This window comes from Salarias fasciatus, chromosome 6, assembly GCF_902148845.1.
Source record: "Salarias fasciatus chromosome 6, fSalaFa1.1, whole genome shotgun sequence".
NCBI classification, from domain to species: Eukaryota; Metazoa; Chordata; class Actinopteri; order Blenniiformes; family Blenniidae; genus Salarias; species Salarias fasciatus.
In genome coordinates this window covers 25,870,423-25,886,431 of record NC_043750.1, presented here as the reverse complement: position 1 = coordinate 25,886,431, position 16,009 = coordinate 25,870,423, and the positions used below count along the sequence as shown (strand labels likewise).

General features: G+C 40.2%; 1 protein-coding gene across 8 annotated transcripts in view; it reads left to right on the top strand.

Annotated features, from left to right (window-relative positions):
• myh10 (myosin, heavy chain 10, non-muscle) overlaps positions 1-16,009 on the top strand; it is a 41,240-nt gene that overhangs the window by 1,060 nt on the left and 24,171 nt on the right. For all 8 annotated transcript variants that reach the window (XM_030094625.1, XM_030094623.1, XM_030094622.1 and 5 more), the window contains exons 2-3: positions 2,727-3,108; positions 9,435-9,591. In XM_030094625.1, the coding sequence (XP_029950485.1) occupies positions 2,764-3,108; positions 9,435-9,591 (502 nt within the window). In that variant the 5' untranslated portion in view covers positions 2,727-2,763. The remainder of the gene's footprint in view (positions 1-2,726; positions 3,109-9,434; positions 9,592-16,009) is intronic.

Below are 16,009 nucleotides of genomic sequence, written 5' to 3'. Positions count from 1 at the left end.
AAAGAAAAAAATTAAAGGAGAAAAGTAGGTTAAAAAGAAATGTAATATGAATTTTTTAATCCAAAAAAGATCATTTCATAGATTTCAGTTGAAGGTAAATTGTGATTTCCCCATTCCAGCAATATTTTACACATCTGTATTATATGCTTCGTATTGTTCTCTTGATTGACAGATGAAAGTGACTGAAAGAGGATGCATAGACACAACAGCCTGCAGCCACACACACACAGACACACACGCGCTCTCACACTCTGATCCCCCCATCTCATGACCTGACCCAGATTTGTATCTAAATAGTGCCTGATTTAAGCTTGGGAGTAGTTTGTAGGTTAAATATCCCAGATGAGGTTGTCTTAGATTAATAAGACACAAGCTTGAGTGCAGCTTTCTGTCAGACATGTCCTTGCATCAGCTGCTGAGGGCATCAAGTGCCAAGTTATACAACAGTTACTCTGCTCTGACTTATTTCCGCTTTAGTTTTTGTGTCTTCTATTTTTAACCCCCACTTGGTTTATAGGATTTTCAGTCATCTTCCTTTGCTCATTGGTAACTGGTTTAACTGGCGATCTGCAAAACTACTGCATAAAATATTAGTTCACAGTATCAAACAAGGCTTACAAGAGCAACACATGCTAGGAGCAATTAAAGGAAATAACTTTCCAGTTCTCAGTCATATTGGATACAGTAATCCTTGTCTATAAAGTTCTGCGTGTCATATAAATACAATTCTTATCTTTTGTACTACCTTTCTTGTCAAACTAAACAGAAATCATATATATAGAAAATTTAAAAATTTTCAATTTATATTTCTAAATCCACAGAATATATATACATTTCTAGCTTCTTACAGTTTAAACAATTTGTATTCCAGTGATTGTGGGACAGGGGTGTTTCATCTTTTTCTTTAGTCTTTTTTTTTTTTTTTTTTTTTTTTTTCAGTGAGCAAGGCAGCAGTTACTGCTGAATGAATTACCAATAATTGTCTTGATTATTTACAGTAAACTGTAAAGGATGCCATTTCTTTTTAAGATTATTTGTCATTAATTCTAACGATGTTACATTTGTTTTTCTTTTGAGCTTCATATGTAAATAAAAATGAAGATATTTGGCACCCTTGCTTCAAACAATATATGTCTTGTAACTTTTTAAGTAATCTTTTAGGTTCAGCCATAATACTTCAATAGTGTGGTTATAATTTACGATATGAACTAATTGGCCTGTTGGATTTGTATGTTTTTTAAAGGAATAACATTTGTCACATATGCCTAAAACTATCTCAGTGTATACAGTACATCGAATCCAAGAAATATTTTGCATACTTACTTTTAAAAATCATCAGATCACTGCCTAATGATCAAATATTGATTGTTTCTTTAACTGGCATTAATGAAACAAAACAGTCCAGGTTTTCCTCTGAAACAGCTAAAATAATGAATTTGCTGTGTATGTGGGTTGGTTATGCAGGAGGACGGAGGCTTGACTCTCACACAGCAGTGTGTGTGGGCTGAGCTGATCCTTCTGGAAAAATTCGACAGCCTACTACATAAGAGGTGATACAGCAAATTAACAATAAAAATCTAAATGCAAACAATTGCTATCACCTTGTTTATGTAGCTATAGTTCATCAGTACATGAGAACAAAATGTCTTTCTACTTTGGGTGATATTACAGGGAGGGACTCCCACTGTGTTACTGCAGGAGAGGCCAAAAGTTGACCGAGTACCGTGTGTTTGGATAACCCACATCTACATGATCAAAGGAAATTAAAATACTCATCTCATCCTCGACAACAACAGCGTCACAATCCCCCGCAGAGCATTGACAGGCCTGAACCAAACACTGGATGATGACTGTGATTAGCTTTGACACCTGTCACTCCGCTGGACAAGCTTTGAAATATATCTGTGAAGACTTGTTCATTGAAAGTTTGTAACTAATGTCATATAGAACTACACATAGTCATTCTTATTTTCAGGTTTTAGGAGAAATCTGTTGTTTTTGTAACTGAAGGATTCTGATCATTGTGATCTCACTTTTTTCCCTACTGTGAGCATTCAGCAGCTTAAAATGCAGCAATTTCAAGCTCATGGAACATCGTTGATTCTATTTTACCTGATGACCAGCAAATGTTCTTTTTAAATCACTGTAAGTTGCGGTTGATGAATGGGAGTACCGTATTCCCAAAAAATGTAATAGAATTGGGTGAGAATTCATATCAAGTTGTATAAAAACTACTATGACCATGGCAGAAGGTGGAGTGACCTTGTAGGACTGGTCTTTAAATGTCAATCGCTCAAATCAGACATTCAGATACATCAAACACAGAGCAATGCTTGACCAAAGCTCTGCATCGTGTTTACACACTGCCATCCATTCATTGATGACTCCGTTCAAAATCCAATGTTGTCAGCAACAGTGACCAGGATGTATACTTTTTTTTTTTTTTTTTGGTATTGTGTTGTACTCCAAGGTGACTTTAAGTCGAAATGAGTGGGAGTGGTTAGTAATACGAGAAGACAACAGATGCCGTAACCAACACAAATCTTTGTTCATCGAGGCAAATTTACCAGCCTGAGAAATTACAGTGCAGGTGTGAATATTAAAAGCAATTCTGGAACCGACTATCTGAGTGGCTTTGATGTTGCTCATGTTGATTCTTTTGTTGATCATGCATGGTTTTTCTGTGATAGTAACACAAAGTTACCGCTTTCTTCTCTTCACCACAGGTGGCCAAGATTGGTCTGCTTCTGGTTTCCAGCAGCGATGTCTCAGAGGAGTGGGCAGGAGGACCCAGAGCGGTACCTGTTTGTGGACCGCGCTGTGGTGTACAACCCAGCAGCACAAGCTGACTGGACAGCCAAGAGGCTGGTATGGATCCCGTCGGAACGCCATGGCTTCGAGGCTGCGAGCATCCGCGAGGAGCGCGGGGAAGAGGTGGTGGTTGAGCTGGCGGAGAATGGGAAGAAGGCCATTGTCAATAAGGACGACATCCAGAAGATGAACCCCCCCAAGTTCAGCAAGGTTGAGGACATGGCAGAGCTCACCTGTCTGAACGAGGCGTCTGTGCTCCACAACCTGAAAGACCGATACTACTCTGGCCTCATATACGTAAGTCACTTCTATTCATGAAACGTGTAATGCTGTGGTCGTCTTTGTCTTTATCATTCAGCTGCAAATACTCATTTAAAAGTTTATTTTTGTGGCCTTTGTAACATGAAACTTATCAAATTATGAGAAAAAGCCAGAGCTGATGGTGTACTGTATCATCGTGCATATTGAGGACAATCGTGTGTGTGTGTGTGTGTGTGTGTGTGTGTGTGTGTGTGTGTGTGTGTGTGTGTGTGTGTGTGTGTGTGTGTGTGTGTGTGTGTGTGTGTGTGTGTGTGTGTGTGTGTGTGTGTGTGTGTGTGTGTGTGGCTAAGTGCTACAGTGTGTTTTCAATATGACATGGTCTGTTGTATTACACACCTGAAGTGCATGTTAGTTTTGCTTGTGCATTCTAGGGAAAAGCAACACATCTCCACATCATCTCATGTTTCAGTCTGTGAATTTAAGAGAGTGACAATCACGTTCCTCTCAGTGAACAAGCTATTATGTCGTACGCAATATGCCGATTTCCCTCGCGATTATGACCCACTTAATAACATGCATTCCTGGAATAGCCCATACACAGAGCTCCTAGGCCACCCAGGAGACCCGAGCAGGAGCCAGTTCTTCATTCACACTGAGAAAATGGAAAAAATATCCCTGGGGCACACAGTTGAAAAAGCTGAATTTCTGTTTAGGCACTCATGGAACGTGGGTGTGTCCTTTTGTAAATGATGACACAGCTTGGACTATTTGAGATCATTGAAGTTGTCCTCATTTTAAAGTGAAACGGTAAAGACTCAGATACATTTCTTGTTTGAAGGTAGAGATGCAGCTTTAGAAGTTTGCTTCTTTAGAGGCAAAGCTGAGGACGACGCCAAAGTGTTTATGTTCATCATTACATAAACAGTGTCATCATACAGTCAATAAGCTGCCAAACCACCTGCTGAAAAACTACCTTTACAGTCTGTGTCATTTGTTTAATATACAGTTTAACGTATATTGTTTCTGAAACTTGTTACGTGGCTTCACAGTTAATTATCAAGATTTCAGTGAACTAATGCTTTTCTTATGCCAGATGCTCTTGCGGCCACAACTGGGATTTGTAACCAATCTCCTACTCTTGAGGACAGAGCCAGATTTCACCTCAAAGGGAGGCCGTCTATAGACCTGCGGTACATCATTGATGTGTGGTAATACTGGATATCAAGTTCTTAGTGAGTTATGGTGGCTCAAAGTGTTGCGTTGTGAGCTTTGGACCGCCTTTGCTGTGCAGGACTTCATTTAAACTCTTACAAGAAGTTGAGTGAGATAGATCATAGTTCATGTCTCTGTTGGCCTTTTTTTTTTAATCCAAAGATAATAATTAGTTCAAGAGTGCAAACTTTTGGTACAATGTAAGAAACCCAGCTTTCTTCTGGAATGCTGTGATACAGTGTTTGTAAGTTCACATTTTATTTAATCCAGATTTTCAAGGCCCAGCTAAAAGAAAATAAACATTTTTGTATTTCAGAGGCCTTATAATGGAGCCGCAGTCCCATGTCTTAGCTCAGGGAGGTCAATGCTGAGTCACACTGTAAAAAAAAACTGCCTTCACAGAGCTCTTTGTGTGCACTGATAAGCAACATCTGTTTTGCTCAAATAACTGAATTTCATCAGTTTTTGCTGTGTTTTTGATGTGACATTAATGGCCAAAGTGTGCCTGTTCATAGCGTCACTGAGGAGCCTTTTTTGTCTGAGCTCTGTGTGCAGTTTTGTTGTCTGTCAATGTATCCTCAAGTCTAATTTATAGAACCTCTGCAAAGGCTACGAAGAGGCTTCGCATAGCTGTGAACTCCCTCTGCGCCACCTGAACACACCGCCAAAAAGTTCCGATTATGCTCCGAAGTGACTCAGACCACAAGGGATTGGTCAGCCTGTTAAGAAATGCATGGACACATGTGGACAGTCCACATCTCCCTGTGTGGCAGGGCCAAAACTCTGGCTATAGTGGCATCCACAACGCTTTGCACGCCTCTGGTAATATGGAAAACACTGTGCAGGAAGCTATATTGCAGGTCTAAAATTCACAGCCCATCGCTGCACCAAATTGCTCACACTAACTGCGTATTCACAACCAAAAAATTAAACACTGGCAACAATTTTCATGTGACTTCACGGCCAATCCTTCTACGACTACTGCGTTAAAGCAGTGAGCTGCTTTGCCGCACATCCAACCTGGAGGTTGAGAAAACTTGAGTAAAATACTGTGGTCTGTGAGTCAGCTGCCCCAGCACTCCTGACTCTGTTTTCTCTGACATCCGTTCGCACAAGACTTACAAATAGACATGTGATCGCTGTGATGTTTCCAACACAACTGAAAGAGTTTCTAGACTGAAGGTATAACATGAAATCATTTTTATTGACCTACTCTCAGTGTAATGGTTGATCACACAGGCTGATACAGTGGCTCAACACAAAGGGAAACTGAAGAATCCTAGAAACCGCTGTGATGTATTATTGAATGCAAGCCACTATATGCTCACGCTTTGTTAGACGAGTGCTGCAGAGTGTCCATCCTGAAGAGGAAGCGTGGCCGCTCCAGGCTGGTAGCTTTGTGTCTGTTTCTTTAAGCGTCTGCCTCTTATTGGAGCACTGCTGTCTTTGTTCGCTGCAGAAATGTGGACAAAATCTCCTGCTAACATCTTTCATCGGGAAACTGAACATCAGGCTTGTCAGAGATCATCTTTGTCCACATATTGACAAAGTTATGATCTGACTGTGCAGTATTACTTGTTTTATTGATCCTCAGTCACATCTAGATAATCATGCTGCACCCTCACAGCAGTACGCTTTTTATAACCTGTGATATTGTAATTCCTTTTCATTGTGTATTGCCTCAATTGCGACTCAATAGTCGCTGATCTCTAGCATGTGGGGAGATGAAGCCTGATCTCAGTCGGTTTTGTTGCTCTCAGTGAGGCAATGTGTCCTCTGTGCTGTCCAGGCCTGTTAAATTGTGGTGAGCTGTGTCTCACAAGCATAGTGATGACAGCTTTAGCATTTTAATCAAGTGCTGTTAGGAGACAGATTTAGAGCACCTCGAGAATTGGAGCAAATATAAATCCTGGACAATCTTCGAGTCTTTCTGGGTAAATAAGGAAATCATTAAAATGTCCCATGTTTGACAAATGTACTTCTTAAACTCTTTGCCAAGACAGCAAAGACACTTGAAAAGACATGAAGTCCAGTGACGTCTGACTGGAAGGCACTGATTATCACACAAGGACCTCAAAAATCTTTTCTCACTATGAGAGGCCCAGTTGCTAAGCACTGCTTGTCTCATTGGCATTTATTTAGAAATTTGTGGAAGTGCCAGAGTTTTATTCTGTCGACCAGTTTTCTCTGGTAGTGGGCTCAAAGTTGTCAAAATGCGAAGGGTGCAACAAAATGCTAAACTCATGAAACAATACGACATATGGTAAAGGGCTCATGGTGAAAAAAATACTCGTGATCAGGAATAAAAATTGAAAATAACAAATTAGATGAGAGGCAATTTGACAGTAAAAATTGGATAGTGTAATGGTTTTGCTGTACAAATGAATGAAATCTGATGTAAAATTTACCAATGTCACAGTTTTTTATTATTTAACATAAATGGCAATGTCTCTATTGTTTTTTAGTCTCTTAACTATTAAGATAATCAAACATTTTTGCCACCCTGTTCCATTCTTCTGTTTAAAATATAAAAGTTAAATGTTATATTTTGAGGTAACTTATGGCGAGTGCAAAAATTCTGTCAATTTCAGTGAACAGTAGAAATGCAAACATTGTATATTCTTTAGTTTCTTCCTTATGCAGACTTGCTTTAAACATAAAAAGGTTATTGTTGCCTGTCTACAGTTAAAAAAAAAAAAATGCTCCTGATGCGTTTTCTCTTATTACCACATTTCCCACGCAAACATTAAATTGGAAAAAAATGGCGCTTGTTTCTTGAAATGAAAAGGAAAACTGAATCCTCTGACAGGCAGTCTGCGGTGAGGGATATGGACAATTTCAAAGTTATTTCTGTTGCCAATTGTGTGGAAAGAAAACAACATCGTTGAGATAAGTTTGACATTACATTAGGTTCACAGACATCCTGCAGTGATTTTTTTCATTTTGTGTCCTTAATTATTTCAGCAAACATTGTGAATTACCAATGGCTCTTGAACGCCTCACATTCTAATGTACAAGCTGCCTTGAACGTGATCGAGTGCTCACCACTGACGTGTGTGACGCAGGAGTGTCCACTATCTGCTCGTCTTCCATTTTCACATGAAGTGAGAGCTGCTACAGTAGGGCCAGAGGGTCAAACTTATCAATCTCAGAGCACGGCCTTCACATAGTTGAAACTTTTTATTTTGACTTTCATTTTACACATCTTTTAATTTTACCTTGTAGTTTTTGTAATCCACAAAATTTCGTACCATATTATTTTGTTACACGGCTACTGAACACACAGACGGATGCATACTTTTCGGGGGGGAGCTTGGTGTAGCTGCTGGCTGCTGTCTTGTTTTGCCTGGCTGTGCAGACAGCACACCCCCTTACCCTGAGCCCCACTAATCCCACAAACACCCCCCTGAGATCTAACGTCAAGGACGGCCAGCTGAGTCATCCCTCTCCCCGCTGCCTGTGGTGCATGCTGGGTCAGGATCACTGATCTGTCTGCTTGGCATAGTGCCCATCGTAGGGGGTCCTGAAAGGGGTTATTATGGCAAAGTCCTGTTATATATATTGTAAACGTGTGCCGAGTGTACATTCAGTATAATCTGTTGCGCAGTGGGTGCTGGCCAGTGTCACTGATGCAAAGCAGTCACACTTCAACAGACAAATGGTAGTGGTGACTTCAAAGCAACAAATCTCTGTAGCCAGGTTGCAGCACATTGTCGTGTCTAAAGCATCTGTGCACATGAAAGAGGCAGGGAGGGTGGGTTGGTGGCCATCTGGTAACATCACCCCCCTTTTCTCCAGACACGTGAGAAACGGCAATACACGACCACAACAAGTCACACGCAGAAAATATTTTGCATAAATGAGTCAATGCATTCTTTTGAGTGTTGCAGGTTCAAGCTAGTTTTTGCATGTTTATGCTTTATTGCAGTGTTGATGGTTGCAGTAAGAAATAACTGTCATCAATAATAGTCAAGTTGTGGAGCTCTGAATGTAGCTGTAACATCACGGTGCTGTTGTCGGCATTACAGTATCTAGTGCACGAGAATAGAAGTGTGTGTTGAAAACCTCCAGAGTCAGATGTGTTTTTTTTTTCCTGGAATTCTTTCGCTCTTTCTCTCTCTCTCTCTCTCTCTCTCTCTCTCTCTCTCTCTCTCTCTCTCACTCTCACTCTCACTCTCTCTTGGGCACAATCCACACTGCAGTGAGCAGCATGCTTTAGTTGTGTCACTATTGTTCCAGGTCAACAACTGGGTTGGCGGGCCCTGGGCCCCGTGAAGTCTGCTGGCTTCCACAGACGCAATCATCAAAATAGTGTGGCTTTGCAGCTCAGCCAAGCACAGAAAAAAAAAAAAAAATGAGAAGGACATTAAGAGAAGAAGAGTTAAAAACAGCCGGGTGGTTCAAAGAGAACATTGAAAAAAAAAAAAATGCCATCAGAAAAAGGTAAAAAGACGTGCTGATTTTCTGTTTGTGTTGATATTCAACATGAGAGAGGGCTGTGAATCATCCTTCAAAATGAGCGTGTGTTATATACCGTCTCCCTCGTGCACTCTCCAGTAATGTTGCAGAGATGTGTCGGATTAACCCTGTCCTGGCCTGTCTATCTGCATTATAGAGCTGAAGCACGGATAGACTGTCGTGGATTAAAATCACCACCTCTTGCATCTCAGTTCTGATGCCAAAGGATTTCTGTATGAAATTGACACCAGTTTATAAAATGAATTGGTCATTTAAGGAGCAATTTCAATGTTAAATTCTACTGAGCGCTTGGCGGTGTTGGAAGCGACTCAAAATTGAGTGTTTAGCATTCATAAAGAAAGTACTTGTACAATAAGATTATTTCTTAAGTTGCACATGTGTGTATGACAGAATTTATAGCACTCAACTTTTTTCTGGTACTGTATGAGCAGAAATTAACAGTAGTAGGATTGCCATTTGACATTATTGACTTATTGACATTAAATTATGTGTGTGTTGTGCAAACCTCTCTTGATGCAAAGGGAACTGAAAGGAGTCTTTTAATGTTTGTTCATTGTCCATTTACTGCTCAATACAGTCAGTCCTCATGAATATCAAAGGACTTAAAACAATTCACCATGACAATGTCTGATGAATTAACCATCCACCATGTTTTCTGTTTCTCCTTGCAGACGTACTCTGGTCTCTTCTGTGTTGTCATTAATCCCTACAAAAACCTGCCCATCTATTCGGAGAACATCATTGAGATGTACAGAGGGAAAAAGAGGCATGAAATGCCCCCCCACATATACGCCATCTCAGAGTCTGCATACAGATGCATGCTGCAAGGTGAGTCCGAGTCTTCCTGCTGTTCCTTTTTATCGAAGTCCGACACACTCTCAGGAATAGCCACTTCAGCACCTGCTGAAATGCCACTGAAATGTCAGTTTATCGGTTTTTGGAGACTTTCTTTTGAATGCAATCAAAGGTCATCTATTTGATACATTTTAAACAGAAAATTAGGGTGAAAGGAATCATGGCTTTTTGCTGATGCTTTTGCCTTCTGAAGAAAATACAAAATGTGTGGCAGGAGTATGATCACCGGATGAAGTGTTTTGAAAGATGAAACATTTATAGTACAAAGATATTACACCGTTGTGGAGCGTATCAGGTTGTGTTTTAGTGAAATTTAAGCCCCACAGTTTTCAAACTGCCAATTATTTGTTGTGCTTTAGCTGTTGATTTACATGACAAAAGCATTTGGAGTCACTGAAAACAGGACTGTTTTGAAAACTGGTTCCAGAGTGCAACCCTAAACAAGGAAAACTCGACTTTCCTCAAACACTGGACACTATACATGCATACTGAGGTCGTAGTAAATAGCTCTGCACATTGACGGACTCCAGATTACTATTTATGCACTGCTTATATTCTTTGGAATTTAACAGTGCTTCTGCAATAAAGATACTGACTGGACTTCTTTGATAGAGGAACACGTGCATGCATGGATTTTAGTTTTAAATCACGCATGCGGCGTTTTTGACTTTTCTGGCATTTCCATGGCAATTCGAAACTTTGAAATCGGAACGCAAAACTTTTTCACTTTTCCAGTTGATCATTGTAAACAGCACATCCATTCATTGAGAAAAATATTTTACAACAATCTGTAATAGTTACTTAGTTTTTGTTCTTCCCACAATAGGTTTGTCATTTTTCGGGGGGTCTCTGGTTTTTATTCTTTTTCGTGGAAAAAGAAACAATCTCCAGTCCTCTTTGTGTCATCCAATCAACTCTAGTTGTCTTGTTTAAGTTTTGTTTTCGTCCTCTGAGAAACAATAATACGAGCAAGTGAAAGCTGTCCGGACTGAGCAATGTCTTCGAAGATCCTTGCTTCTCAGTTGGCGAGCTTCCAGACTCTACGAGCAGTGACTGACTAGGATCAGACCAGCGAGAACAGTGAGGGTGACCCCATTGTGCCCAACAATAGATCCTTTGTGTGACTGCTTGGGCTGACCAGTGGGGGTGGTGACAAACTGGACAGTTCCGTCAGTCCGCTCAGGCTTCGCTCTCTCCATATTGGTTTCCCAGAAGGAAGTTTTTAAAACATCAATAAGAAGCTTAATGGAACCTTTTATCTCACTAGCTAATACGTTGGAGCATAAGTTTGCTGATGTGATTAATGAATTCTCCTGAATTGTTTGCACTCAGCTCGGCTGTATTTTTCTAAGCTTCCTTTGGGAATTAATAGTGTCAGCTTTGTGATATGCTATCTTATTTGATGCTGCATAAACTAAATGGTGTATCTCTAGAACCTCGGCTTCGCTGGTCTGCAGCTCTGCAGCTCTGCTAGCCTGCCATTCATTCTGGCAAGTTTCTCCTTTTTTTGCAACCATTCCTTTTCTTGACACCCTCTCCTCTCTGCAAACTGTTTCCACATGGATGGCCGTGCGTGGGGGGCAGGGCCGTGAGATGGTCAATTAGCAGAGCTTTGATTTCAACAGATTTTTCTTGGGTTATTTCTTCGGCTTGGGTGAAACGGTGACCTCTGCCCTCGAGCATTTCAAAGCGCTGCCCGGGTTTAATGTACGTGCCTAAGCACACAGCCGTGACCTGTAATTTTAAAAGCTGCTCCAACCCCATTTGTGGCCATATCAGAATTAAGAGAGTTGTGGTTGAAAAGGAGGTTTGTAGGTTGGAGATTAGTGGAGGGCCAGCTGCTGCTCAGCTGTGGCCCTGAGCATTTCAGCAACCTGGTTAATATGTGAGAGAATATCCAGCTGTATAGATTAGCATTGGTAGTTTTTTTTTTTCTCTCTTTCCTCCAAACTGGCAGTAAAGTCATCGGAAAGCTAAACACTGGCAGATGTCTTTAGTCTCCTCCTGTGTTCCTGAGGTTCCAAAGGTTGGAAATCTGTTTTTTTTTTCTTTTCGGACGGTGTTCAGGTGAAGTGATCAATTGCGCTTGATGGAAAAAAAATCTTTTCAGGGAATCATACAAAACAGAAAGCTGTCTTAGGACTCATTTATCTTTTTGATGTCAAACTCTTAAAGCAGTCTTGCACCTTCAATACAGTGATGTCATTTGACAGTGAGTCAGTCATAAATTATGAAACTGCTGGATAAAAATAGTTTGCCGTTGCTCCAGTTCAGCCAGCCAGGCAAAGTCTGACTGATCGCCGGCTATCGCATCATTCAGCCCACACCTCTACTACCTCTGTGATGAATGCTGGACCTTTCACACTTCATGCTCAGCTCAGTTACCATCTTCACAAGAAATAACATTTGAGGTGATTAATATCTTCTTGGCTCTAAATTATGACCTCTGGAGCAGAGCAGATTGCAGAGTCGTATTTCTGACTGAAGGGTGTATAAACCTTGCAGGGATCTGTTAATTACTGCAACATTGCTGTGAAACCAGTCACTGCTGAGATGGGAGGTTAAATGAAGTGTTGCCTAACAAAGATGGGGTGTGGAGACCGTCCTCTAGACCCGGCCGCACATCTGTCATTGATTAGAGCCTCAGATACTTTACATAATTGCTTGCCCTCAATGCCCTGTAAAGGGGCTGATTTTATTGTACATGGAAATGTGTTGTAGGGGAATGCTGGTCCTTGTTTTTTTTTTCATGAATGCAGACATTCAAGAAATGGTCAAGTCAGCAACTCAGGTTTTAGTGGATAGGCATCAACAGCACTGCGAGCATCCCAAGTGGAGGTATGAAACAGGCCGTCTTTGTTCAGTGGAGATGGTGTTTAATAACAGATGTAAGTCACATTCAGCTACATTCATCTTGATTTATTGAGGTTTTCTCCAAATAACTCTTTGATTTCTCGTCTATTTATCCATCTGTGGTGGAAAAAACAAAGTAGACGTCATGTGACATATCAGCCAAATCTCTGATATTATTGAAAATATTAGATGAATTTTAAGAATGCAAAGTTAATTCCTGAAACATATCAGTGTGACCCACTCTGCTTTTGAAAATGTGAGCTAAAACAAGCTGAGTGAAGTTTACGTTGGAGTAGTGTGCTCTCTCTCTCGGTAAACATTAGCCCACATGGCAATAATCAGGTTTCAGTTGTTATAGCTTTGATGGCCTATTGAACCGCAGCGTGATGCCAGGCTCCTGAGCTCAGACCTGTTTTTTTTTTTGATTGATCAGTCTGTAAACACAGAAGACGTTGCTAATCCTTTTTTTAGACAGTAGAATTCTCAGTCAAGAGCATAACAAGCATCACTCTTTGATCTGAAGTAAAGAAACTGCTTAAGTAAAAATGATTACACCAGCAGAAGCTCTTAACAATTAGTGGTAAATCAACCGCTGTTCAGAATACCATCATATTGATCTGGCATTAATGTAGTTGTACACATTAAATATGTGGTTTGTTGAGGATTACTGCGTTTGAGTGTAGTCAGATTATATCATATATCCTGTCAGCACATTATCCATTGATGGAATTAACACACAAACTCACATGATTTAACATTATGTTTTTCAGTTTGGTTAAATCATAATCAGTAGTTATGAGATGGATCATGATTCAGCTTGTTTGAAACAGGAAAAAAAGCAGCTTGGAATAATAATCTTTATTTGCGAAGTGTCTGTATTTGCGCAAATAAGACTTATGAAAAGAAATATTGTTTCTGTAAACCATAGTTTAAGTGATCTGAGCTGAGCCATACTTGTAAAATGACAACTATAACCTGCAGTAATCGGATTGTATTTTTTAATGTGTGATTTCTGTTTGACAACATTTTTGACATTAAAATTAAAGCTGCTGTCGGTTAAAACGAACAGAATCCAAACTCTTCACCTTTCATAGTTACTGCTCTCCTTAATGGTTTTCTCTCGCCTCTTTTTGGCTGCCGCAGTAATCTGAACTGATTATTTTGCACCTGGTGTGGTTTCTTACATCAGACCGCTAAAACAGTTTCCATCAGTTTGCATGAAAACCTTGGATGGGGGGAGAAAAAAGACTCTAAATCTTGTCAGCCTTTCCCAAATACAGTTAATCTTCCGATCAGATTTGATTACAGATCAACAGACTCTTCTCAGAAGTGCTGCATGAGGAAAGCCAAACACTTGAATCTGTATTGGTTTCCATCTGTCCTTGGCAGCACCTTTGGCATTTTTCAACTGACTGCTTTGATTTTTTTTATGGCGTTCCTGAGGGGAATTTCTATGGTTTTTTATTTTATTCAGAAGGTCTAATGGCAGTTTTGACAAGGTTTGGTTCTTTTAGTTTGTTTTCAAGTTCCCTTGGCTGCCTTTCATAAGGGACACACTATAGATAGTCTATTCTAGATTCTATTCTGTTGTTGCGAAGCTAAAGTTTCATGCCAACGCTTGGCTCCAACACTTGAACTTGAAATTTCAATGGATTTCTAAGCACTTCAGTTAGAAAGGGCAGCGGTAGTCAGTGGTTGAGCTGGAGAAATGTTGCTCAAAGAGCTGTATTTTGATCTCTAGAGCTAACTTATCCAGTACTGTTAATACCTTCATAGTGTATTTCAGTGTGTGAATCCTCATTCTAAATGTAAATGCATCTTGGTTCATGACTATTTGTCTGCCATTTCAATTTTCAAACCATTTTGGCATGGTTTGGTGAGAACATGCACGAGGCTGTGGTGGTGAAAATCCCGAAAAACAGATGCGATTCATGGACTTATGATTTTTGGGAGTGGATTTCCTCAGCGAAGCACATGCTCCAGTTGGCAGCAGCAGTTAATGAGGCGTCTTCTCTCACATATCTATGTCGACTTATTTATGTTTGTGACAACAAAACGCTCATATGGGATGCAGATAAGAACCGCAGCAGGCTTTTTTTTTTTTTTTTTTCTTAAATTTATATATTGCATCCCATCACTAAAAAAATACAATGCCCTTTGAGGTGATTGTTTGCACTTCATTGCTGCTCCTAAATACAGTTATTAGCCGTCAATGGCCGCCACTGGCCCAGGCCCGGCATGCTGCAGCGTCACGGTGAGGTTGCTGTCGTTACTTAAGATGAACCAGCTCTCACCATTGCGTTACAGGAACACCACACGCAGAGCCACTGTGCTAATGTGAAAGCTGCTGAACATCCTCCAATTTTTCACTGTCGCCACTTTGTAAGAGCATCGATGCAGACCTCTGCTCTTCCAAGTCTAATTGAATCAACCTTTATGCTTGTTGCATTACTGCAATGCATTTCCCTCAGCGCACTGAGAAGTATGTGGACTGTACTTCACCAGGAAAGTCCCTGCTCCCTTGGGAAAATATTTTGGGCATAAATACAACAATCTAGTGCTTTTTAGTGGATCTCCAGTCATCAGATTTGGTGTCGAGCAACATTTCTAAATGAAGGCTGGTTATATGAGCATTTCTAGGGCCTGCTACAAAATCCAAGTATTTCAATTATTTTCTGTTCCTTTTGTTACCACACTTTTAACTTTTATGTTTTCAGGATTCATTTTTAAATACATGAATTTGAAAATGAAAAAGACTGACTTTCCGTAGTGTCTGGACAGCTGTTGCTTTCAAGCAAATGAAATACTTCTGACTTAAAATCAGATTCAACCTAAATTTACTGAAAGCTTTTGTAAAATAGTTGATATCAACCTAACTTTTAATTAGAATGCACAGTCAGAAAGGTTGGACTACAAAGATAAAATAGATGGGAGTGTTTTTCTCCTGATTGCAATGTCCTATAATGTTGGGTTTTTTTCCCCAATCACATTGGACATTTCTGCAAAGATCGCAGTGGCTGTGCTGATATAATTTAATTTCAAGTAGGAAAATATGCAGTAGCTCTGGTATCTATGCTGAAAGTTCTCTACTTTAATGAAATGAAGCTTCAGCAATTCAGATTGCTATTTTTAAGGGTAGAGGTGTGAGTGTCCTAAATATGACATTGTTGTTGAACTGAGTTAATCTGATTGGCATGATATCTACATTAGCCATGCAGTCTTTTTGTTGATTATAGTGTGCAGTTACTTTAATATGATTCTGTACTTTTTATGTTCCCGTTGTATTTTTGCCTTTGAAAGATCTAAATTCATTATTTCAAATAGTTTTCTCAGGTCAGCCGAAGCTAATATTGCTTTATGTATCCTGGGGGAATCTCAGTTGCCCTACATCATAATGGAGTCATGTGAAGCTGGCAACAGCCCTGGCAATCATGCGAAAGCCACAAAACAGCTCTTATGATCATTAAGCAATTTCATGGAAAGAGCAGCTGCTCTCTGGGTAGTTCTGCACAGACACAGTGTCTGCCAGTAATCTCCG